The 27399-nt window shown below is 37.2% G+C and overlaps 1 protein-coding gene across 47 annotated transcripts in view; it reads right to left on the bottom strand.

Moving 5' to 3' along the window:
• Positions 1–396: 396 nt before the first annotated feature.
• SGIP1 (SH3GL interacting endocytic adaptor 1) overlaps positions 397–27399 on the bottom strand; it is a 214522-nt gene continuing 187519 nt past the window's right edge. For all 47 annotated transcript variants that reach the window (XM_035251786.3, XM_054236389.2, XM_054236390.2 and 44 more), the window contains 6 exons: positions 16207–16362; positions 11227–11359; positions 6270–6472; positions 5200–5264; positions 4498–4662; positions 397–3176 (listed from right to left, as the gene is read on the bottom strand). In XM_035251786.3, the coding sequence (XP_035107677.1) occupies positions 3154–3176; positions 4498–4662; positions 5200–5264; positions 6270–6472; positions 11227–11359; positions 16207–16362 (745 nt within the window). In that variant the 3' untranslated portion in view covers positions 397–3153. The remainder of the gene's footprint in view (positions 3177–4497; positions 4663–5199; positions 5265–6269; positions 6473–11226; positions 11360–16206; positions 16363–27399) is intronic.

Genomic DNA, 27399 nt, shown 5'->3' with positions numbered 1-27399 from the left:
GCAATCCCAACTCCTCAGGTAAAGATGAGAAACTGAAAAGGGCAGTGACTTGTCCAATATCATACAGCCGGAGTTAGTGGTACAGCCAATGTATTATAGTTATCTGCTTTTCTAAAGCAAGCTTTAGAAATGGAAATATGTGTGATTATGGCTCCAACACTTTGCTGATTAAGAATATATAAAACAAAAAAATGATCTAGTTTGACTGAGGGATTCCTATTAACTCAAAACCCTTTGAATTGTGGACATTTTTTCTTCTACAGGTGAAATATATTCCCAAATACCATGCAGTGAATTTTCATTTTGGCTGTGGGTGTAGAGAAGAATACAGATTTAAAAATGATTAAAAATTTAATTCTTAGTAATTACAAATTTCAATTATGATAAAATTCAGAATAATTATTAATAAAAATTTATTTTTAAAAATTTCATGAAAATATGGATTTTATTGGAAAAGAAAAACATACTTTCCATGTTGCCAAAATAAAGTAGCATCATTCATACTTTTTATCTTGCTAAACCAGAACCTTTTAAAGATTATAACATTCAGGAAATGGCGTTCTGGTTAACTAGAACCATTTCTTTTTGTTTTAACCCTTAGTACTGAAAGTCGTTTTAATACATAGTAGTTTATTTTATACTGACTTGGGAATAAAATGAATAAATGAATCTGACTTAATATGTCTTTAATAACAGACTCTTCCATTGCGTAGGATCATTTTTCAGGATACGAATGCTTATTCTACAGTACTGTGGATATAGATTAACAGGAGATTAGAACCTACCAAATTAACAAAACAAAACAAAATGTCAAAATGGAAATCCCTGATTCCAGCTTATTATTTGATCTCTTTTCTGAAAGGTGAAGGGATACATTTTCTATTGAGATTCTGGTTATTCAAAGTTTAATCATTTTGAAATTGCTGACTCCCATTCTGTTTCATAAACACCAATTAAGGGATCATAGGATTTCTTCATAGTTTCTACTTTAGTCCCTAGAAACGTCTGAATAATGTTAGAGATTACTGTAATCTATGTTTTTAATTATATTTTAAAAAATCAATAAAATTATTTTTTTGGGGAAAAAAGCCTGTGTTTAATTACTAATTCATTCTAGATCTATATAAAATAAAACAAAATAAAATACAAATACAAAGACATGAGAACCAGTAATATGTACACATTTTTAATATGCTTTGTATTAATATTCAATTTTTAAAATGAATTGATTACTTAAAAACACATTGTTATATTCATATACTGGATAATTCTCAATTTTCTGCTGCTTACTCTCCATTGGTTTTAGCCTCATAAATTCCATGTTTCATGGAATTTAAAATCTTGCATTTTCTATTTTGGTTTCAAAATCAAATTGGATACCTTTACATAAAAGGAGTATATTAATTAGTTTGTTCAAAGAAGCTTCAACACCAGACTGCTTCAGGGAGCCAACGGAGAGTTTGTTGAATAGTAAGAATGTTTCCAAGGTAAAACAAATCATTTTGAACATTCTCTTGGTAGCAAGCGCTCATAGAGGAGTACAAAGATTAATTTAAAAAGTTTCACTATAAACAACTGCCAGTCACAATCTCATTTTAGAAGTAAGACTTTAAAAATTTAATTTGATTCTAAAATTTCAAGGGGCTAAAGATTCTTTGTTAAACTTGAGTGGATATAAAATGAAATTTAACAACTAATTATAAAAATAATAATAATTATAGTTATTTAACAGCATAACCTATAATAGAAATTGGTTTATGTTTAAATAAGTCCTATGACTTAAAGGAAGACTATCATTTTCAGAGCTTAATGAGGGAAGGTTTTGCAACTGAGATTCCTGAAGAAGTTTGTCTTTCTAAATGTTCGTATCGTGGGACCAGATTGAATAATTGCAGTTTTTATTATACCTGGCAACCATGAAATGACATACATTTTGGATAACTCTCCTCTTGATTCTCTGAGAACGGCAAAGATTTAGTTTTATACAATGAATCCTAATCATCCAAAAGGAAATTTATTACACAGTAATGTGAATAGAATTTCATTTATAAAGTTTATTTTTCCATTCTCAAACGACATAAACAATGAATAAAACTCTCCTTCTGGATTTAAAGAGGGGATTTTTTTTTTTTTAATTCTCAGTCTGACTGTTTTGATTCCTTTGGGTAAAGAGGAAGATGCAAGACATCATTCCTCCATACTGGGTGAGTTAGACCATCTATTCAAAGTAATTGAGCAAAAGTTGTTAACCAGTTCAACTATGGAAAATCTTGAAATCTTAAAACCACAATTTTGGTTTTCGTCTGATTATTCAGCAATCTCCACATTTGCTAAACTGTAGAGAGGGGCAAGTAGTTAAGACTTCAACATCTTCTTTACTCTTGATTATAATTTAATATACTTAAACTTTAAATATGAATTGCTTTCCCTTTTTACACAAGTTATAAAAATAAGAGGCCCTGTTTACACAGTTTGCATTTTTATGAAATTTGCAGTTTGAAAAAAAAGCTCTTTAAAAAGTGGTAACTAATGCTTTTTTTTTTGAATATGCTGTAACCTTAGAATTTTTTTTCTGAAATAGTTTCTCAATTTAACCCACTAAACATTTGAAGATAGAATTTATATTTAGCACTAGAGTAAAACATAGTAAGGATTGAAGAAAAGTAAGTTTGTTTCTTTTTGTTCTGGTTCCACTTAAGTTTCTTTAATATGTGGCACCCCCTTTATGACAGCTATCAATATTATATTTAAATTTTATATATTGACAAAATGCAATCTACCTCTGTAAGCATTGTGCCATTCAACAATACTACTATTAAATTTACATACCACAGTTTAAATTACATCCATTTCAGGAATGGTAAAATGCTAAAACTCAAGTGTCTAACTGCCTTACTGGAATGAGAGTACAATTTACAAATACAATAATTACATTTTAAAACCATTAACAATATTACACCTAGAAGTAAATACTGTAGGACTGGTCATCAGGGTATTGTGTGAGGGAAATCACAGCTGAAAGTCATTGACTTTCCACCTGCTACATCCCAAGTGCAGATATTGGTTTGTTTTCATTAAACCCAAATTAAAACCTGTTTCTCATATATCAGTTCTCCATTATATGAATCTTCCAAATCCTTTCATGAGATTTTATTAGTTATCTGCCAAGTATTTTCCTGCAAAACAAAACAACATGTTGACAGGTTACCTGTTAGTTCAATAATGTAATTATTATATGGGTAACATTTCTATTCCTCCTTCCCTGCCCCTAGGAGTGGAATCTGCATATATTAGAGGTACAATACGAATAAAAGATACAGAAAGGTTTCAAATCAATTTTCAGTTTTTCAGATCAACTAGTTGCCTTTTCAGATTTCTATAGGTCAACAGTTTGCAGAGGTTTGGGTTTTGCCCAGAATAGATTGGGAGATTTATTTCTGGATGTGAGAATCCAACTTATTTTAGAAAGGGTGCTCATATAACTTATTTTCCAACTTGGATCATTTTTTAGAGTGAAAGGGGTATAATCAATAATCACACCAGTACAATAAACATTAAAAAAACAGTATTTATTCCAGCAAATCACTGAAAAGTATAATCACTCTAATATTGGAGAGTTCCTCTCCCCCAATTAAAAAACAAAACAAAACTCCATATTTTGTGCTAAATAAAACCTGTCTCATGGCCATATTCAGCTTTTGGGTGACAAGTTTTGATCTGTGACCTAGATTCTTTTGAGTTTGTAATAACTCAAAGTGAAAAAATAGATTCTCCCATATCTCAGCTAAACCTGACAAGTCTAAACTCTATGAAGCTTTATTAGAGAACAAAAAGTTTTCAGGTGGGAAATAAATTAAAAGGCAAGGCTGGGCACGATGGCTCACACCTGCAATCCTAGCACTTTGGGAGGCCAAGGTGGGCAGATTGCCTGAGCTCAGGAGTTGGAGACCAGCCTGGCAACATGGTGAAACCCTGTCTCTACTAAAATACAAAAAATTAGCCAGCATGGTGGCATGCACCAGTAGTCCCAGCTACTCGGGAGGCTGAGGCAGGAGAATTGCTTGAACCCGGGATGGGGAGATTGCAGTGAGCCGAGATTGCACCACTGCACTCCAGCCTGGGCGACAGAGCAAGACTCTGTCTCCAAAGAAAAAAAAAAGGCAAACAATATTTATCTCATTTGTCAACATAATAAAGGTAGGATTTTCTCCACTAACCTAAATATACACATCTATATAATGGGAACAACTGGCTAGCCCCACGTAAGAAACAGCATTAGGATGAGTAGTCAGAGCCTCCTGACTTCGGATTTCTAGTTCGTTGTCCTATTTCTATTATTTCATTCAGTAATTGGTTTGTTTTCTAATTGGGATGGGAGTTGAAAGTGGGAAAGAGGTGGAGGAAAAAGATGAGAAAATCACAACCTATTCCTCTTAAGGAAGAGTAGTCAAGGCAGCATTATTTTTGCAAATGAAAAAAATCAAGATCCTCATTTACCTGCAGCAAATCTTTTCTTGATGAGTGAAAATCGATACCCTGCTCCAACAAGTTCAATGTCACAGCCAGAAAGGGTGCTTCCTTCACTTGTGAACTGCACAACTAACGGAGAAGGTTTGCTTGGGCCTTCTGATAACTGAAATCTTGCCAACAAAGAACCCACCCCTAAAAAAAAAGTATTACAAGGTAACAGTCAACATAATATTCTGGATGTAATTTTGGACATTGCATTCAAAAGAACTACAAAATCAGACTTTATTGACAAAACGGTGATTAAATGAAATTTATCACTGAATATTATGAGCAATTCGATTTGCACACTGGTAACAGTCTACTTCCTTTAGATGGTACCTCAAAATTTGAAGATGTGCTACTTGGGGCCCTTGTAATTTCCAACCTATAATTAATATCTGAGGAGAGTGAAAAATATCTAATCCGGGAGTGTGGAATCTGACACAAGATGGAAACATGACTCCTTAAGAGGCCTGAACAATAGTTTGTTTGATATGGAGTCTATAGAAAACGAAAAAGAGAATTCACTGAAGAATTTTTTGCTTTTATTAATCGAAATAAGAAAATGCAAAAATGGAGTGAAATATTCTGTTTGTTTTTATTGCTACATGTTTTGGGTAATAGTTGGCAAATACCTAAAAGCTATTTTAGTTTTACATGTTAAATAAAATAAGCTTGTGATTTCATTACCTCCATTTTCTGACTTCTGAGAGATATCAGGAATCTTCCACAATATTCTTTGTTGTTCAGCATTCCTAAAAATAAATTAGGTAAAAAGTTTTTGCATATGCAAGGGTTTTTGTTTACCGATGCCATGTTTTTTTTCTGGATAGTATTAATTTTAAAAACTAGATCTTGAAAAGTTTAACTACAATTTAAAAATTCTCTCTCTCTCTCTCTCTCTCTCCCCTCCCAGACATACATAAATCTCTCTTTTCCCTGACCTTACTGTAAATAGCTAGAACACCATGAGACATATATTTAGAGGACAAAGTAGAGTTAAATGAGTTTTTTCATATAATCTGCTAAAACAGATCCATGGGAAGATAAATGAGAGTATTAGTTAATCAACTAATTAAGGTAATTAAAATTGGGGTCATGATCTAGCTGACATTCATCTTTAAAACGAATTCTACTTTTTGCTTCTGACAGTCATATGGAAAAAATGAAATGCTCTTTCTAGAACAAGTCCTTTATAACAGATGATATAGGCACAATGAATCTGTTCAGTTTCTAGAACCTTGCCTTCTCTAGTGTGCTTTTATGGTTCAGAGGCTAGAAAATGAAACACTACATTTCTCAGAGGCCTTTGCAGTTAGGGTCCTAGGTACAAATTAGGTCCTAGATTCCACTCTAGCCTCTGGTTTGGGGGTGCCGAGAAGCACTTAAGGAGGTGCCAATAGGTTCTTGCTGGTCCTAGGATCAGAGTTACAGCTCTGGCTTCTTGAATTCAGTGGTTCTAAAGGAAGCCTTCTAATTTCTCTCTGTCCCCGGATTGTGGCAGGCCAGTTTGGCAGAGGTCTGGAAGGTATGTTTAGAGATCCAGCCTATTCCTTTCGCACTTCCACCATTATGTAAGCATTGAAGTCCCTGTTGAATTAGTTTTTGCTTCAAATAGATACCAGCGGTTTCTACTTTCTGCCCTGAACTCCAATACACAGGACTGCTGTCACCCCTCCTACAGGAAACACAAGAGCTAAGAAACATGATCCGTCGACCCAGAGGAGCCCCCCCAGTTGAGAGAATAGAAGGCTTCATACCAGACTGCTGGTGGGAGCACTGCCTGGAGCTTGGTTACACCTCCGTCGATGGGGACCAGGAACTGCACATTGTTGAGGGCCACAGCGGTCGACATTGCATCTGTGTTGTATTTGTAATCTATGCGCAGGTCAGTGCTTGCAAGCTCACATCGCCAATTCACTGCCAGGTTCAGAGGCGTGGACTGAATACCCTGGGCAGACACCTTGCCAAATGACAGGAAAGAGAATATTAAAGGTTCAACCAATAATCTGAAACAAGACCAGAAGTTATGATTTTCTCCCACAGGAATGTTCTTAGATATTAAAATGTCATAATGTTTTTTATGCTGCTCACAAGCAACCATGAGTGAGAGGCACCATGACGGGTGCTGTGAGAGAGAGCTGGGTGCTTCAGGTAAACCATTACAGACTAAAAACACGAAAGCAGCTATGAGAGTCTCTGTAGCACTTTGGAGTTTCCAATACACTTCATGTCAGTTAAGGAGGTGGACTAGCAGGCCGGCCAGGAGCTAAGGCCGAGAAGCTAGACAGTTGCGAGTGTGAGTTCTGATTCTGCCATTCCACTTACAAGCTAAGTGATCTTGGACAAGTTCCTAAACCTCTCTGAGCTTCTGTTCTTTCCTCATTTGCTAAATGGGAATTAGAACAATAATATTTACCCACGGGGTTGTCAGGAAGATTGAAGGAGATGTTTTTTTGTGAAACACTCAGCAGGATGCCCGGCACACACTAAGGAATTACATTTTGGTAAGTGTTACTTTTAATATTCTTACCATATTTGCTCTTCAACAACAAACCAATGAGCTAGACTAGGGTAGGTTATTATTACTCCCTTGGAATTTTACACCTGGTTTCAAGTCCTTACTGTGGCAAATCCCAAAGGCATTTACTTCCTTTACTTCCTTTGGGATTCCTCTAGCTGAAAGTGCTACAATGCAAGAATCTACTGTCAATACTAATTAGAATAATCTGTGAGCTTGTCTTATTAAAAAAAAAAAAAAACCCCACCGGGTTTGAAGAAAAAAACAAACATTCATCTAAAGGCAATAATATTGTTGTGAATTCTGGGTCCACCGTGAAAAATTTACAGTGTTACAATTTCTCGATTGTTCATTATGGCGGCAAATAAGTCTCCAAGAGTCACCTCTCTTGCAGGGATCTCTGCAGGGATCAGATGAGTGGTATCTATGCCCTGGGATTTTTATTCATGGAGTATGATGAGCTTTGCTGATTTTGAAGGATTTAAACGGCTGTCTAGGAAATGCTTGTGCATATGGTCGCCATGGAGAAGGGTCCTGAAGGCAGGTTGAACTTTCAAGGCAGGAGTGGTCGTGGCAGAAACAAGACCCAAAATGGATTCTTTTATAAAATGAAAGATATGGCTTTTGATGACAGTTTAAACTAGTTAACCATTATAGTTTTTAAACTTTAAATATTATTGGCAGCATAATACTTTCTGCAGACAAACATTTATTTAAAAATCAATTAACTACAGCGGATCAAAAGCAGAGCAATCTCCCTCCCACACCCCATTTTCTGGACTCTGTCCTCAGTGGTAGTTCTCAACCTGATTATACTTCCTCTACCTGGGGAGGTGCTTTTTGGGTATATGAAAATGTGTTTTTGATTGTTCCAATTTCTGGGGGCATGCTATGGGGCCAGAAACTAAACACGCTGCAATTTAAGGGCAATTCCACAAAATGCTGGTTGTGCTTCTCCACCCAATTCCTTGCATTGTTGAAAACAACAACAAAAAGACAGGTAAGCAACAGCAAATGAATTCTTCAGAGCACATGTTAAAATAAAACAGCCAGTCTAGGGCTGTTTACGTTTCATAAAGTACTTTGAAGCTATTAGCTTCTTATAGCAACCTATAAAATAGGTAGATATCATTATTACCCTTAGATGAGGAAACTGAGGTTCTGGGATATAAAGCAATCAAGGTCAGTGGCCAGTAGAAAGCTGACTTAATTTTAGAATTCAGTATCTTGCTTACACTTTATTTATTTATTAAGAAAAATAGAGATGGGGTCTCCCTATGTTGCCAAAGCTGGTCTCAAACTCCTGGACTCAAGTGATCCTCCTGCCTCAGCCTCCCACAGTGCTAGGATTACAGGTGTAATTCCAGACCTTGCCTACATTTTAGTACTACACCTGGACCTTGCCTACATTTTAACACTTTACACAAAGTGCATACTGCAATAGGTGAATTCTATCTACTTTCTAGATTTACTTAATAACAAACACAGAAATAAAAACAACTCCACAGGGTTTTAAAATTTCAAACAAACATTTTATCTGAAGTGAAAATGTACATGCAGTGTATATAATTAGAGTCCACGAAGGTGAAGAACTGCCATCCTATTTCCACACTTTGGGGATACAAACCATGCATGAAATTTGCCTTCTGCCTTGGAATTTAACTTCGCATTCAGAGAAAAAAATCCCATTTAGAATTTTCCTCTCTTATTTCCTTTCATTTCTCACTAAGCATATTTAAATATTTTGGAAAAAAACTAAATATAATGTATTTTCTATTATATTTTAATTTATAAGTGAATTTATGCCATATTATATATTAGTGTTATCCATAACGTTCAAAGAGTAGATACTATTCTCAGAAGAAAAAATTATATTCTTTTGCATTTTTGAAAAATGTACCATTATGTAGATATTTTACTTTAAATGGTTTCCTTACAACATTTTAAATAAATGTATTTCAAAGCATAGGATACATAAAATCTCTTGAGGAACTTGTATAAAGTACAAATACCTGGGTTGCATTCTAAGCCAATAAAATAAAATATATGTATATTTAATATATATATATATCTGCTAGGCCCTAACACCACACATATATAAATATATAAATATATATATAAATAACATATTATCTTTAAATAATCTAAATAAATATTTATTTTAATAATATATACATTATATATTTATTTATAACACATGATATATTATATATTATATAATATTTATATATAACATACAATATAACACCTAATGTAATTATATAATATACTATATATAATTATATAATGTAATCATATAATCTATGTTATCAATATTATATTTAACTATATATATATATACATATATATATTTCTTTTTAGCATCAATTCAGAACCAGCATTTAATTACAAGCATTTAATTCCTTGGTGATTGAGAAATACAGCCAAGTTTGAGATACCCTAATTTTTATTAAAGTATTAGTTTCTTTATTTTAAGAAAAATAATCTGAACATATTTAATAAAAAATTATAATGCATTAAAAATAAGGTAAATGAAATAATCCAGGCACAGAAAGACCAATACCACACGCTCTCACTCTTATGTGAAATATTTAAAAATTGATCTTGGCTGGGCACAGTGGCGCTTTGGGAGGCCGAGGTGGGTGGATCACCTGAGGCCAGGAGTTTGAGACCAGCCTGGCCAACATGGCGAAACCCCATCTCTACTGTAAATACAAAAATTAGCCAGGCATGGTGATGCATGCCTGTAATCCCAGCTAAATGGGAGGCTGAGGCAGGAGAATTGTTTGAACCTGGGAGGTGGAGGTTGCTATAAGGCAAGATTGTGCCACTGCACTCCAGCTTGGGCAACAGAGTGAGACTTTGTCTCAGATAACTAACTAAATAAAACAAAATAAAAATAAAAGTTGATCTTATAGCATTAGAGAGTAGAATGGCAGTTGCCAGAGGCTGAGGTGGTGGCAGTGGTGGGCGTGGGGATTTGTTTGGGGAGATGTTGGTCAAAGGACACAAAATTTCAGTTAGATGGGAGGAACAAATTCTAGAGATGGATTGTGTAATATGCTGACTACAGTTAATAATCATATACTGTTTTCTTAAAAATCGCTAAAGAGAGTGAATGTAAAGTGTTCTCATTACAAAAATAACTATGTGAGGTAATGCATATGTTAATTAGTTGAATTTAGTCGTTCTACAACATATGTATATTCAAAATATCATGTTGTACCTAATACAGACATACAATTGTACCTGTCAATTAAAAAAAATGTAACAAAATCTAGGCAGTTGGTGGGTGTGGTGGCTCACGCCTGTAATCCCAGCACTTTGGGAGGCCCAGTTGGGAAGATAACCTGAGGCCAGGAGTTCCAGACCAGCATAGCTAACATGGTGACACCCCATCTCTACTAAAAATACAAAAACTAGCTGGGTGTGATGGTGCACACCTGCAATCCTAGCTACTCAGGAGGCTGAGGCAGGAGAATCGCTTGAACACGGGAGGCAGATGTTACAGTGAGCTGAGATTGTGCCACTGCACTCTAGCCTGGGTGACAGGGTGAGACTCCGTCTCAAAAAAACCCCCCAAAATATAGGCAGTCAAGTGGCTGGGAATCAATGAGAGACTCAGGCACTTTAGGATCCAGGTAGGAATTAGGATTATTTACTATATCAATAATAATTTGAGGTAAAGGCAATCCCAGATATAAAAACAAAGTTTGCATATATTGTACTATATGTATCAAATATTCTTTTATTATTGAACTATTTTTTAATGTTAGATTTTATTAGAATTCTTTAATAGGACTATTTTACTAGAAAAACAAAAGCAGATTGTTTACATAGAATCATTTAAAATAAGAGGTTTTAGTATAGTAATATTCTTAACAAAATTATAATTATCTGGTTTATCAGTATAAACTTATAATCTTAATTGGTATAATTTTCTGCAACTTCATTTTTTGTGGCACATTTCTCTAATTTTGTGATAAAATATTTTACTTGTAAGCTTAAACTAATATGCATGAATATTTTTTGTCAGTAGTCCCCAAGTTGTCCTTTGAAGTTTCCATTTAAAAAATGAATTATACCTTTTAAATAATGTTAAAAGAAGTGTTACTTTAGTTACTTTTATTCAATAGTAGGTACTTTAGAAAACAAATGTCATGTGAAAGAAATCCTTACCATGTAAATAGGCATACCTGATATTTGAGCATGTCGACGTTATAATATGTAGCCTGGGGTTTTTGTTCAGACACTTTCTTGAGGTGAGTCATCAAATTTGGCATGTTTACCCAGAATTCCTTGGTATTGGCATCATTTTGCGTATTATCACTGTTCATTTGGGAAGAAAAATGATTGAGTAGCGTCTTATAACAAATCAAAACCCTACAAGAAGCAGCTTAGCAAATTGTCATCTGGTATCTAGAGTCATCTTTTGACGATTTGTAGAGATAGATTATTATGAATCTATTAACAGTAGTGTGGTTTTAATACGAATTCAGTTCTGAATGCTATCATGATGGTAGATTAATCCACAGGGAGGAGCTATTGTCTTGCTATCAATCTCAGTGAGTGCCCAGTAATATTAACTAATCACAGTGATAACTGGGAGCTTTAAAGAGTGAATTATTTATTAACTCAAACTTCATAGCCCTTTCTACAGCACCAGTTTTGTCTAAATTAGTCAGTTAATACAATTAAAAAACCGAATACATTTATTTTCTTTTGAATTACTTTGAGTAGTAGTGCCTCAGAAATTATCCAGTGAAATATTTGGCCAAACGTAAACATGATCTTTGTCACCAACTAAGCAGAAAAGAGTGATACTAAAATTACCAGTCTACCTTTTCAGCATACATAGTTCATCCATGAGTATCTAAATCATCAAAGATTTCCCTTCACTTACAAGATGACCCTGAAGTTTAAATGATAGTAATCATGGTATTGTAATACAGAAGAAAAGTGCAGTCTTTATAGGCTAAGAAGTTTTATATCCCTCTGAGAGTCTTAGCTTTGCTCAGAGGCCTGAATACAGACCACTTACCAAATCTACCTTGCAAATGCTCATCTCAATGATAAAAAAGAATCAGGCGAGAGTATACAAATATCTGACTTAACTTCTCATATAATGAGGAAGCTGAGGCCCCAAGTGATTCAGTTACTTGTCACACAACACATTTGCTGACACTTCACTTTCGGAATATCCTATATAGTACAATAGCATATAATAGGTGCTTAAGAAATTATGCTAGGCATTATAAACTATTTCATTAAAATCTACCCTGCAAAGAGAGAATTATTGTCTTTGTTTTTAAAGATGAGAAAACTTGTTATAAAAAGAGAAAATTAAGGGTTGAGAAGAGAGAAGGCTGATACAGTGAAAACGTGAAAAAAACAGGTCAAAGGTAAGTTGCCATGATTCAGCTTCCAGAAGTCACATAAATCAAGAAAGTTGAGTAAAAAAACACTAGGGCCTTAAAACTGTCACTGGTCTATTAGGAAAGGGTGCCCAAGTCTCAGTGTGACCAGTGCGGTTTTGTTGTCTCTGGATAGAAGGTTATTGAGGACTAGGTAAAGCTCTTTGGGAATGGAAGAAGGGGGTGGAAAATACACTTGGTTCTTAAGACTTTGCCCCTGGTCAGCTGAGCTAGGGATGCTGATAGGGGCTGTCCGAGGTTTTTAAATTGAAAAGCATCTAAGCTGCCCAAGTTCCCAGAGCTGTCGCTACACAAGCAGACAGGATATAAGAGTAACAGAGGGTCAGTGAAATTAAGTAATTTGCTTAAGGTCAGTGAATAAGAAACAGGGCTTGATCCCAGCCCATACTGGTTGTATAGGTCACACTTTCCCACTATGCCAAAACAGAGGTTCAGAATTAATATCCAGCAACATGTCATTAATGTATACTAAGTAGATTTGAATAATTGGGAAACCCTCAATTATATAATACTATTTTACAGAAATGCATTTGCTGAGTTTAATAGAAAAATAGGCTGTCATAGGTCTGTGATAATTTCTTAGAGAACCTGCTTTAATAAATATTCAAAAATGCCTTGCAAATCAAGTGCTTACACAGAGATGAAATTCTTAAATCCTCAAGAAGCCTTGAGCGTTCTTCAGTGTCATACTGGAGACGACAATTGTTCCTGAATATTTTTGTAACAAGCAAACTTTTTTCATAAGAAAAAAGTAGACGTAAACTTCAGTGTGGCCCCTGTCATAAGGATTGCAAACCTAAATGTTTCCAGGGGCCACAGTGACATATGAAGTCTTCTTCGGTAAACATCAAGGAAACAATTGGTTGATGATAGACACTAAACGCTCGTACTGCATCTAGAATAATGTGTGGTCAATGATGCCTTTTAAAAACTGGGCTGGCTGTGGTGGTCGTGGTAGTGGCTGCACTGCGTAACTAAGGAGGCTGTGGATGACTAAATGGTCACTCATCACAGCCCCGTTACAGCCATCAAGTATTTAGAGTTAGCAAGATCCAAATTAATGGAATATATTTTATTTCTGTTTATTTTTTTACTTTTGCAAATAATAATTCAAGGATCTATATAATATTATGTTAAATAAAACCATTTTGAGTGATATTTGATTCTATTTATCAGAACAATATGTTAATATATGTATATAACTCTTGCACATATGCCTAAGAACTTGGCAACGTAACTGCCTAAAAATGCAACAAAAGCTGTAACTATCACATCAGTCATATTTACAAACAAACTGGCAAGATATTGGCACATAATTCCTAATCTCAGATGGAGAAACCTTGAAAAATAAACTGGCTGAACATGCACAACCTAAACACAGGGAAACTGGAGCAATAATTTGAATTAAGAGACTGTTCCATTCCCTCACGGCTTGCATAGTCTTGTGGGTGAGATGGATGAATGAAGAAACACAAATAGATAGGTCATTATTAACTGTAGTAAGTGCTACAAGGAAAAGAACAGAGTACCTTTAGAGAGAATAACAAGGGGACAGAATTTATCAGATTGGTGCAAAAGTAATTATGGCTTTTGCCATTTAAACGTAATGGTAAAGACTGGGCATGGTGGCTCAAGCCTGTAATCCCTGCATTTTGGGAGGTCGAGGTGGGTGGATCACCTAAGATCAGGAGGTAGAGACCAGCCTGGCCAACATGGTGAAACCTTGTCTCTACCTGGGCACAGTGGCAGGCGCCTGTAATCCCAGCTACTTGGAGAGCTAATGCAGGAGGATCACTTGAACCCAGGAGGTAGAGGTTGCAGTGAGCCGAGATTGCACCACAGCACTCCAGCCTGGGTGACAGGGTGAGACTCTCTCTCAGAAAAAAAAAAGTAATGGTAGAAACTACAATTACTTTTTAATTTTTTTATTGTACTTTAAGTTCTGGGATACATGTACAGATCTTGCAGGATTGTTGCATAGGTACACACATGCCATGGTGGTTTGCTGTCTCCATCCCCCCGTCACCTACATCAGGCATTTCTCCCAGTGTTATCCCTCTCCAACCTCCCTGCCCCCCTCTCTGCTGTCCCTCTTCTAGCCCCCCACCCCACAAGAGACCCCAGTGTGTGATGTTCCCCTCCCTGTGCCCATGTGTTCTCATTGTTCAACACCTGCCTATGAGTGAGAACATGTGGTGTTTGGAAACCACAGTTACTTTTGTACCAAGCTAATAGTTTGGGGCTGGTTGGTGGAAATATGGGGAGGAGAATGGGATAGTCCGAGAGGCAGAGTAGAGCTGAGACTAAAGGATGCGTTGGAGTCAGGTGAAGAAGGTTGAAATAATATTCCAGGTGAAACAAGTACTACAAAGCCCTGTTGTGAGAAAGGACTCAGCCTGTTTCTGAGATTGGCATGTCTTGCTGGAGCAAAAAGGATTCTGAGGCAGGATGGTGCGAGATGAGAACAGAGAAGTAGACAAGGGTAAACCTCTCAGGGCCCCACGTTTAGATTCTGGGACAGGTGTAATGTGAAGCTACCAGGAAATTGTGAACAAAGATGACCTGATTTACTTATAAAAGACCACCTGACTGTTAAAATGTACTGGAGAGGGCAAGATTGGATTCAGGGAGAGAAGGAGAAAACAATTGCGATGGTACAGGGAAAAGGCAGTGGTCACTTAGACAAGGGAGGTTGCAGTAAAGAAAAAGGTGACCACTTAGAGGTTTGTAGATGAACATCAGGACTTGATGGACAAGCTGTCAGGAAGACTCCTTTCTGCTCATTCACTGCAAATAATTAAGTTGCATAATTGATGACTTTAATAGCATACATGCATGTGGGTTTGTGTTACTGTGCATGTGCATATGCATAATAAAGACATCAAATTCAGATTCAATAGTTAATAGGATTTCATTGTAATGACCGTTATTTTGAGGGAACTTTACATGTATGACATAAAGGAAACTTATGCAAATATGTTTACATAAATGTAATTTTTCACATTTTCTAACTATTAAACACACACAATTGATATAAAAAGAGGGCCAGGCACAGTGGCTCATGGCTGTAATTCCAGCACTTTGTGAGGCTAAGTTGGGCAGATCACCTGAGGTCAGGAGTTTGAGACCAGCCTTGCCAACATGGCGAAACCCCGTCTCTACTAAAAATACAAAAATTAGCCAGGTGTGGTGGCAGGCACCTGTAATCCCAGCTACTTGGGAGACTCAGGCAGGAGAATCACTTGAACCCAGGAGGCGGAAGTTGCAGTGAGCTGAGATGGTCCCACTGCACTCTAGCCCAGGCAATAGAACAAGACTCCATCTCAAAATAAATAAATAAATAAAATAAAATAAAAATAAAAAGATGCTCATACAATGAAAGGAATTCATTCTTGTTATTTGGCTAATTTCCCACCATCGCCATCCACTGTCTGTTGATAATAGGTGAAGCAGACGATGAATTAACTGTTGCCGATACAGATTTTCTTATTCTGATTCTCTCTAACCACTTGAGATAGTTGGCCGTTAAAATACATGCATACATAAGCAGTCACACGTACACACATAATAACCCACAATGAATTTTAGTAGCTGATAAAAGTTCTGTGTCTGAATCTACAAATATATCTGAGTGGTGGTAATTTCACCACAGTGCGACTCTCTTGATAAGATATCCCTCATCTAAGTACAAAGTACTAAGCCACTTCTATCTCTGAAAAATTTATGCAAAATCATATTTACCAGCAGAGAAGTTGGGGGTTTGGCAGGACGTGTTCTAACCTGCTGAAATTTATCACCCGAAAAGTCAGAGCAGCTGGGGATGGGTTGTTGGCAAAGTGTCTGGTGATGCCAGCAGGAAAGGACAACACCATTTCTCCAGTAATCTTAACAATACATCTGGCGTATCAAAACAGAGAGGAAAGAGAGAGAAAACCCATGTCAATACACTGAATCAAAACCACTGTGAAAAAACATTTATGAGGCAATGTTAAACAGCAGAATAGGCGGGCTTTTACCATTCCATTAAAAATGCTTTAACTTCTACTTTAGGTTCAGGAGTACACATGCAGGTTTATTATTTAGGCAAACATGTGACTTGGGGGTTTGGTGTACAGATTATTTTGTCACCTGGGTACCAAGCATGGTACCTGATAGGTTTCTTTTCCTGAACCTTTCTTTTCTCCCATCCTCCTCCCTCAAGTAGGCCCAGTTTCTGTTGTTCCCCTCTTTCTGTCCACGTGTTCTCATTATTCAGCTCCTACTTATAAGTGAGAATATGTGGTGTTTGTTTCTCTGTTCCTGTGTTGGTTAGCAACGGATAATGGCCTCCAGGTCCATCCATGTTCCTGCAAAGAACAAGATCTCATTCTTTTTAGTGGCTGCATAGTATTCCATGGTGTATATGCGACACATTTTCTTTAGTCTACCACTGATGGGCATTTAGTTTGATTCTGTGTCTTAGCTATTGCAAATAGTACTGCAATGAACATGCCAGTTCATGTCTCTTGATGATAGAATGATTTATATATTTTTAGGAATATAACCAGTTATGGGATCTCTGGGTCAAAGGGTAGTTCTGCTTTCAGCTCTTTGAGGAATCACCACACTACTTTCCATAATGGTTGAATTAATTTACACTCCTACCAGCAGTGTATCATTTCTAACTTACCTGAGAACTCAATGGTTAACACTTATTTTAAAAAGTGACTATTTTGTTTTATGTGTTTCAAAATGTAAGAAGAAAAGTACAGCTTTTCTCTTTCTGTAGAAGTCTGTAGATTCACCTCATGCATAGAATCCTCTACGCTAGTGGTTCTCCTTCACTTTGATTTCTGAATTTTTGGCAGCATATTTGAAGATATTAAATTATACAATGTTATCACATTATTTCCTGGTACTTCTCTTAGTTCTTCAAGTAATGTGAGTAATGCCTTTGCATGTTCTTTCATGAGGTAAAGTTTTTGCCTTGCACTTAATTAGTGCTTCATTCCATTAATTGGTCTATTTGGTCAAAATTGTAAAATCAGTCATATGAGTTAATGCAATGTGATGATAGTGTGGAAGGGAAAATAATTCATAAAACAATTCTTTATGAAGATATAATTGATATATAATAAACTGTACTTATTTACAGTATAAAATTCCATGAGATTATATAATGTAAAATCATCATACAATTAAGAAAAATGAACATTTCTATCATCCCTAAAAGTCTCCTTATGCTTTTTTTGTAATCCCTTTTTGTAAGCTTTCCCACTGCTTCTTTTCCCCGTCTTTAGACAAAAGTTAATATGCTTCTGGTCACTGTACCTTTGTTTGCAATTTCTAGTATTTTATATAACAGAAGTGTAAGTGTGTGCTTTTTTTGTTTCTTTCGTTCCACGTAATTATTTTGAGATTTGTCCATGTAGTTGTCTGCACCAATAGTTCATTTTTTTTTTGTGTGGCTGTGTAGTGTATGGATATACCACATTTTAAAAACATTTATTCACCTACTGAAGAACATTTGGGGTCTTTCGTTTTTGCTTATTACAAATAGAGGTGCAATAAATACATGTGTACAGGTATTTGTATGAATATATCCTGTCTTTTCTTTTGGTAAGTACACAGGAGGGGAGTTATTAGCTCACACAATAGGTGTAGGCTCTCAAAGAAACCGCATGTTTTCTAAAGTGAAACACACAGCTGTGCATGAGGGTTTTAGTTCTCCCACATCTCACCAACACTTAGTAGAATTGATCTTTTTAATCTTAGCCATTCTAATAGGTGAGTAGTGGTATCTTCTTGTTTTAATTTGCATTTCCCTAATGGCTAAGAATCATAAGCATCTTTTATATGCTTGTCATCGGTTATCTTCTTTGGCAAAATGTCTGCTTAAACTGTCTGCCAAGTTTTCAAATAGAATTGTTTGTTCTCTCATTGAATGTTAAGGTTTCTTTATACATTCTGGGCATGTCATTTATCAGATATATAATTTGCAGCCCAGTCTGTGGCTTGTTTTGTTTTTTCTTTCTCTTAAAATCACATTTGAAGAGCAGAAGTTTTTTTTTTTTATTATTATACTTTAAGTTCTGGGGTACATGTGTAGATTGTGCAGGATTGTTACACATGCCATTGTGGTTTGCTGCATCCACCCCCCTGTCACCTACATTAGGTATTTCTCCTAATGCTATCCCTCTCCAATCCCCCACCCCCTGCTATCTCTCCCAACAGGCCCCAGTGTGTGATGTTCCCCTCCCTGTGTCCATGTGTTCTCATTGTTCAACACCCACTTATGAATGAGAACATGAAGTGTTTGGTTTTCTGTTCTTGTGTCAGTTTGCTGAGAATGATGGTTTCCAGTTTCATCCATGTCCCTGCAAAGGACATGAACTCATCCTTTTTTATGACTGCATAGTATTCCATGGTGTATATATGCCACATTTTCTTTATCCAGTCTGTTGTTGATAGGCATTTGGATTCGTTCCAAGTCTTTGCTATTGTGAACAGTGCTGCAATGAACACACGTGTGCATGTGTCTTTATAATAGACAAATGGGATCTAATTAAACTTAAGAGCTTCTGCACAGCAAAAGAAACAATCATTAGAGTGAATCAGCAATCAACAGAATGGGAAAAAATATTTGCAATCTACCTATCTGACAAAGGGCTAATCTCAAAAATCTAAGAAAGACCTAAAACAAATTTACAAGAAAAAAGCAAACAACCACATTAAAAAGTGGGCAAAGGATATGAACAGACACTTTTCAAAAGAAGACATTTATGCATCCAACAAACATATGAAAAAATGCTCATCATCACTGGTCATTAGAGCAATGCAAATCAAAACCACATTGAGATACCATCTCACACCAGTTAGAATGGCGATCGTTAAAAAATCTGGAGACAACAGATGCTGGTGAGGATATGGAGAAATAGGAATGCTTGTACACTTCTGGTGAGAGTGTAAATTAGTTCAACCATTGTGGAAGACAGGGTGGTGATTCCTCAAGGATCTAGAAACAGAAAAACCATTTGACTCAGCAATCCCATTACTGGGTTTGTACCCAAAGGATTATAAATTGTTCTATTATGAAGAGCAGAAGTTTTTAATTCATCAGTTTATTCTTTTATGGATTATATCTAATCCAGTCATTCTTTTGGTGTCTTAGTTAAGAAATCTTTGCCAAACCCAAGGTCACAAAAGTTTCATTTGTTATTTTCTTTTCTTTCTTTTTTTTTTTTTTCCTTTTTTTGAGAGAGGGTCTTTCTCTGTCACCCAGACTGGAGTGCAGTGTTGCAATCAGAGCTCACTGCAGTCTTAAACTCCTGGCCTTAAGCAATCCTCGTGCCTTGGCCTTCCAAAATGCTGGGATTACAGGCATAAGTCACTGCAACTGGCTCATTTATATTTTCTTCTAGAAGTTTAAAAAAATCTTTGGTTTTACATTTAGCTTCAATACCCATTTTCACCTATTTTAGTCTTACAATATATACAGTGTCGAGTATGAATCTCAGTTCATTTTGTGTGTGTGTGTGTGTGTGTGTGTGTTTGTGTGGATATGACTATCCAGTTGTTTCCGCACCATTTTTTTTTGAGAAGACTGTCCACAGAATTACCTTGAAAATTTTTTTGAAATTTAATTGTCCTTATCCATGTGAGTCTATTTCTGGATTCACAATTCTGTTCTATTGATCTATTTGGTCTACTTTGAAGACAATATCACACTGTCTTGATTACAGTAGCTTTATAATAGTTCTGAGATCAAGTAATGTTAGTCCTCTAACTTTGTTCCTTTCCATAGTTGTTTTGGCTGTGGTAGACCCTTTGAATTTCCACATGAGACTTATAATCACTGTGTCAATGTCTATCTAAAATCAGTTCATTGCCTCTCAGTGCCAATTCACTCTTTACCACCTGCTCTGAGAAAATTAATGGACCCTTAATAGGTTTTCTCTTTGCTTACAGAAAACATGCTTCGTTTTGTCAATAGAGGCGCTAGGGACACTTTGCAGGAGAAAGGGGTTTTCTTTCTCCCTTCAGCCTGCTTGCAAAAACATGCTCTTGCGATGCAGAAGGCTTATGTAGTGCCAGGTTTTTGTGGTGCAAGAGGCTTGTTTGTGGTTCCTGAAGTGCATGTAGTGTCCCCAGAGTGTGGGTTTTGCAAGCCCTGTAGCTCTCCCAGTGCCTGGTAGCACAGAGAGCTTTCCTATCATCTGACTCATGTAAAACAAGTGGCCAGGCTGCCACAATGCCCAAATCTTGTAATGCAGATGGATTCTTTGGCTCCAGGCTCCTGCCATGTTCACACCTTCTCCACTGCCATCTTTTGCAGTGCATGGTGGTGGCAGCACCTATCTACCTTAGCTTCCCCTGGCACTTCCCTCAGTCAGTTTTGTAGTAGAGAGCATCAGTAAAACACCTCCGCATGAGCAGCTGGAAGTCAGCTGGGCTCTCCTTATGCCAGGCCTGAAAACTCTCAAGGAAGTAAACTGGAGTAATCATAGGGCACACCTCTCCACTTAGGGATCACTGTCCTTCAAGTCCTGCAAGTCATTGTTTTATATATTTTGCTCATTTTTAAGCTGTTTGAGGTAGAAGGATAAATTGGTCTGTTACTCTACGTTGGCTAGAAGCAGAAATTTCACAAGGCTTATTCTTCTTTGGGAAACGGTAAATACTTAATGTGAGTGAGCTTCTTTACGACTTCCTCCAACGTTTCCATAGCTGATTCTCATATTACTTCACAGGTATGTACTTTCTAGGGAAATTGATGTTAATAAGTGAAAACTTTGCTCACATTGGAGCATGGGGACTCCACTTTGTCCCAGAGTCACCTTGTATATTGTGTAATTCTAATTGATGAAATACACCTGATTCAGGTGAGGTGCTCTCTGGCATACATTCAAAATAGCTTAAGTGATGAACTGCTACAGGCTTGTATGTATAAGACTGGGTTTGGGGCAGAGACGGGGATCAGATGAGTCTTAAAGTTGCCATGTGAGCCTCCCTTACTCAGGTATTAAATTCATAACTTTGTAGGGCTCTGAATGAGAGTTTTGGTTTCTGAAAGTTTGCATCTCCATTTCTCCCAGAGAATACTGCTGATCTCCCAGTTTGGGAGCAAACTGCTGCCTTCTCTCTCTACGTTTTAGATCCATTAACCTTGTTTGTATACAAGTGCTGAATTGGTTCTGAGCCTAGACTTCCCCCTCAAGCTGAGTCTACTCTTGATACTTATCCATATGTGGACATGTAGAATATTGTTTGGCAGCTCTATTAGAAAATGATTAGAGGCCAGGCGTGGTGGGACACGCCTGTAATCCCAGAACTTTGGGAGGCCGAGTAGGGTGGATCACGAAGTCAGGAGTTCGAGACCAGCCTGACCAACATGGTGAAAACCCGTCTCTACTAAAAATACAAAAATTAGCTGGGTGGGTGGCACACGCCTGTAATCCTGGCTACTCAGGAGGCTGAGTCAGGAGAATTGCCTGAACCTGGGAGGCGGAGGTTGCAGAAAGCCAAGATCGTGGCACTGCACTCCAACCTGGGTGACAGAGTGAGACTTTGTCTCAAAAAAAAAAAAAAAAAAAAAAAGAAACAATTAGAGCACTTGTAAAATTAGATTTCAGCACCTACTATCACTCAGTACATTGTTATTAGCAGTGGTAGCTCAAATGTTTTTTAACAGGTAGAGAATTTTCTCAGTTGTCTTTCCAGATTGAGATCTAAATGGCACCTTGGTAGGAGATAAAATTTCTGTTTTGAAAGCAAGTCAGAGGGGGAGGAGGTGGCATTTATTAACTCAACAGACATCTACCTATTCACTCCTATCTATGCAAGTTGTTATTATTTTTTCCAGTGGGGTGGCAATTTAAAAATGAGCAAAATAGCCTCTGCTTTCAGAGAGATTACAGTGTTGGGAGAAGGTGGGACAAGTGGTCCATGTAGTCCAATGTAAGAAGCACTGAGGCCTCAATTACATTTCAGCATCACTACTGTCAGAGTCAGAACTTTTGCTGACGTATTAATCCATCCAGTGTCTAAATTGAACTGGAATTTTCTATATAAAAATTTAATATTTTCTATACTTACTAAAGAAATATTTTTTTTTAGAAAAATCATAAGGATTGTTCTACTAGCATGCAAGGTGGCTACATTTCATGTGAGTTTGAATTGTGGAAATAATGTGAGATGGAAATATGAATAGATGCTTACTTCATGAATAAAATAAGAAATCATGTGAATCTTATTTTTTTTTTGAGACGGAGTTTCACTCTCGTTACCCAGGCTGGAGTGCAATGGCGCAATCTTGGCTCACTGCAACCTCCGCCTCCTGGGATCAGGCAATTCTCCTGCCTCAGCCTCCTGAGTAGCTGGGATTAAAGGCACGCACCACCATGCCCAGCTAATTTTTTGCATTTTTAATAGAGACGGGGTTTCACCATGTTGACCAGGATGGTCTCGATCTCTTGACCTCTTCTCTAGTGCCACAGGCAGCACCCGTGAGCTGCCCACAGAAACACTGGCCAGTTTTGTTAAGGGAAGGTGTGATGTCATCAGAAATGCATCCCTCTCATAAAATATGACTTATATGAACTGCTAAATAACCCCTCAGGTCTCTTTCTCAGTGTCCATCTATGTGGATGTAGCTTCTCTTCTCTTCTTTACCATTCCCTTTCTTTGGCTTATGTACTACTTTTCATAAGACTCAGTTCAAAAGAAGGCCTTTCTGAAATGTTTCTTAATATCCTCTCCATTGAGCTTTCCTTGGTTTTTACTTTCCTGGGTTCTCTTGGAGACTGGTACAGATCTTCTTCTAGAAAACTGTGTTCCAGTTTAGTGCACATCTGATCTACTGTTGTGAAGACAAGTTCTGTGTCATAGGTTCTGGGAGGGCAACGTGCATAACACAAAACTCAAGAATGAGAACTCAATGTTTAAAAAATAAATTCATACATTTATGTATTTATTTATAGAGTGCCTATACAATACACCAGGCACAATGTAATGAGCTAGAATTGGCTGTGACAAATTGGACAAATGGTCCTTGTGCAAACCTCTAGTTTAAACAGGAAGACAGATATTGAATAAATAATTAAAATGTGATGATAAAAGACAGATAGGCTAGATCTGAGAAACTTACGCTTTTCCAGGGAATTAGAGAGCTAATCTCTGACCCTTATTTTTAAGCATTAATGTTGTTTAAATAGGAACTAACAGCGGGAGATGTGTTTCCCCAATCAGTAGCAAAGGTCGAGGAACTCGCTGCCTGTGAGCTACTGAGAAAGTCTTAGATATCAGAATCCCTGTTACAGGTGCTCTGAATAATTAGAGTATAACTGTATTTGAACGGGTTACATAACGTAGTATATGATAATTAAGATAGTAGATTTCTGTTTCCAATGGATGGTCTGAGAAGAATGGCTTCGATGCAGAATGACAGGGAACTATAGACAAAATCAATTCCAAATGCCTTTGCTGCATCATTTCTCTGTTTGGTACCTTGGTGGCTATTATTTCCACCTGGTGATAGAACTTGAGCTGTTTCCTTGGAAGTGAATAATAAAGGAAGAACAATTGAAATGGTTGCTGAGGATGAAGTTAAGTATAGAAGAGTGTCACTTTATGATTCATTTATAAGTTTCTGATCTCAAAATTTTAATGAAATATACTGGATCTCCCACCTGCCAGCATACAGGATATCCTACAACTATTTATGGCAATATAATTAAAGCCGATTCTATATACATCCACAAGTCAAAGGCTCAATTTAGGAAGGTATGGGAAAACACTAATATTAATTTGGCTCAAGTGCCATGTCATTGGAGTGCCAAGGCTGCAAACACCAGGCTTACAGGTACAGACCACCCTACACCCGTCATAGTGGACTGGGAAACTGAACCAGGATGAAAACCCTGGCTTATGTATTGACAGGCTGACAGGGATAGGTTGCTATACCACTTGTTGGAATTTTAAAAAATGTTATTAAGGGCTTCTGAGTCCCATTGCACCATAGCTACACCAGTTCTATGGTGCACTTGGTATTATACTTGTGCACAAGTCCTACTTTTCATATGAGGAGTCTTTATCACTAACATATCTCCTGTCTAGCACAATGGCAGGTACATAGTAGCCATTTTGTAAATGTTAGGTGAGTAATTCAATTCAACTTGTTAAGCAAATATGCTTTGTCCTATTTAGCTGAGGATACAACAGTGAACCAAACAGGCAAAATCCAGCTCTCATGGTATTTGCATTCTAGTGGGGGAGAAGACAGATAATGGATGACAACAACAACAAAATATGTAAGATGTTAGAGAGAAGGACTATGGAGAAAGAGAACGTGAGGTAAAGAGGAAAAAGTGTTGACGGGGTGGGGAGGTGTGTTGTTATTTTATATAGGATGGACAAAATATTGTTATTTTATATAGGGTGGACATTTTATATAGGATCGATAAATTTACTGAAGAATCATGAAGGGAACGAGGGGACAAGTCACTCAGATACCTAGGAGATTTCATGAAGGCAGAAAGTGCAGCAAATAAAAATCCCTGATGGCCGAGCACGGTGGCTCAAGCCTGTAATCCCAGCACTTTGGGAGGCCGAGGCGGGTGGATCACGAGGTCAACAGATCGAGACCATCCTGGTCAACATGGTGAAACCCCGTCTCTACTAAAAATACAAAAAATTAGCTGGGCATGGTGGCGCGTGCCTATAATCGCAGCTACTCAGGAGGCTGAGGCAGGAGAATTGCCTGAACCCAGGAGGCGGAGGTTGCGGTGAGCCGAGATCGCGCCATTGCACTCCAGCCTGGGTAACAAGAGCGAAACTCCGTCTCAAAAAAAAAAAAAATCAAAAAAAAAAAAATCCCTGAGATGCGGATGGATTGGGTGATGGAAGAGAGATGCCACGAGGCCATGTGGATAGAGCGGAGTGAAGACGGAGGTGAGGGATGGAGGCACGGTCATGGATAAGGAAAGAAAGGTGGAGATGGGATCAGAGAAACAGCCACTGGGGTGAGGCTGGGGGAGTCTCAAAGGGCAGCTCATGGAGGGCCTCATAACAGCATTATGAAACATTTTGTTTTTACCTTGAACAAGATAGGAGGATTTTGAGCAAAAGAGTGACATAGTATGTTGGGACTTTTTAGGGGGGCAAAAGTGGAAGAAGGGAGACCAAGTAGGTCTCTCTGAATAAATTAGTGGATGAATGAATGAAAGCCAATTAGGAAGCAGACAAAGAGGAATTCATTCTTGTGTGATTCTCGATGGTTTCACTCAGGTATATACATTCACTCCACACTCCTGATTACTCTTATTTTTTAAAAAGGTTGTTTTTGGCCAGGCACAGCGGCTTACGCCTATAATCCTAGCTCTTTGGGAGACCAAGGTGGGCAGATCGTGTGAGTCCAGGAGGTCAAGACCAGCCTGGGCAATATGATCAAACCCCATCTCTACCAAAAAAAAAAAAAATACAAAAATTAGCGAGGTGTGGTGGCATGTGTCTGTAGTTCCAGCTACTCAGAAGGCTGAAATGGGAGGACTGCCTGAGCCAGGGAGGTTGAGGCTACAGTAAGCTATGATTATGCCAATGCACTTCAGCCTGGGTGACAAAGAGAGACCCCTAGCTCAAAAAATAAAATAAAAACTAAATGGTGTTTCTGTCTGCTTTTCTCAATTCAGGCCAACTTGACTTTCTAAGGTATAGGTCACAAGTAGTTGGTGATAAATATTTTTCAGAACTGGAATGACAGAAAATTATGCAAACTCTTTGTCCAGAGAAGATTCTGCAGAACAAATATATATGAATAAAGCGTATCTACAGCTAACGCTCATGTTGTCTACTCGCTTTAACAGTTCGGACGTGTGCTCTGTAGGAGGTAGCTTGTAATTTCTATTGATATGTGAAGGTGGCAAATGGCCTTTCTGTTTTGAAGATGAAAGAGAAAGGACATGGAGAATCCAGAGTCCACAGTGTTTGTTTCTCTATAATATTCTGGGCATAGAATGAAATCTAGATGTTGTTTAAAGAGACACAAAGTTGAAAGGTCCTAGTGGCTTGCTAGTACACTTAAAGGTGGAGTTACTAATTATATTAGTTTTCCAGCATAATATTGTTAAATTTTGAGTTTTAAATCTAAAACTAGTGTTTCTGAACAGTCAAGAGGATTCATGATTAGTCGTACCAATTTCCACTTAAAATATATATGGCGATCCAAGTTCTAATTGTATTTAATTATCAGTTTCAAAATTTTTTATAATATAGTCTAGTGTTCTTTATACACATTTACTTTTTTTCTCCAGTTTTAAAAGTTGTATTTAGTTTTCTGAAATAAGATCTTGCTCTGTCACCCAAGCTGGAGAGCAGTGATGTCATCATGACCCACTGCCGCGTCTGCCTCCCAGGCTCAAGCGAACCTCCCACCTCAAATTCCTGAGTAGCTGGGACTACAGATGTGTACCATCACACTCAGCCTATTTTTGTATTTTTTGCGAAGGCAAGGTCTCCCTATGTTGCCAGGGGTGGTCTTGAACTCCTGGCCTCAGCAATCCACCTGCCTCAGTCTCCCAAAGTGCTGGGATTATAGGTGTGAGCCACTGTGCCTGGTTTCCCGTTCTTATCGTCATGAATACTAAATTTTTCCAAACCCTCGTCTTTGTAAGTGAAAAAGTTAAGAGCAATTCTTTCCTCACCTAGGTTTTCCCTTTGTTGATCAAATTCAGACCTGGAATCATATTAATGACAATATTGAAAATAACTCTTAGTTTTTTAGTTTTCTGTATAGATCACTAATCACTTTTAATCTTTTTTTAGATTACAAATCCCTTTGTTAAGTGAAAAATGTTATTATAGTCTCTTTTTATAGATTAATGCACACATACACATGCATAAAATACACAATATAATTTCAGGGAATCCATCAATTTTCTGAATCCTATCCATGGAATTCTT

The sequence above is a fragment of the Callithrix jacchus genome, chromosome 7 (genome assembly GCF_049354715.1).
Source record: "Callithrix jacchus isolate 240 chromosome 7, calJac240_pri, whole genome shotgun sequence".
Classification (NCBI taxonomy): Eukaryota; Metazoa; Chordata; class Mammalia; order Primates; family Cebidae; genus Callithrix; species Callithrix jacchus.
The sequence above is the reverse complement of the archived record's forward strand: the minus strand, read 5'-3'. Positions and strand labels throughout refer to the sequence as shown.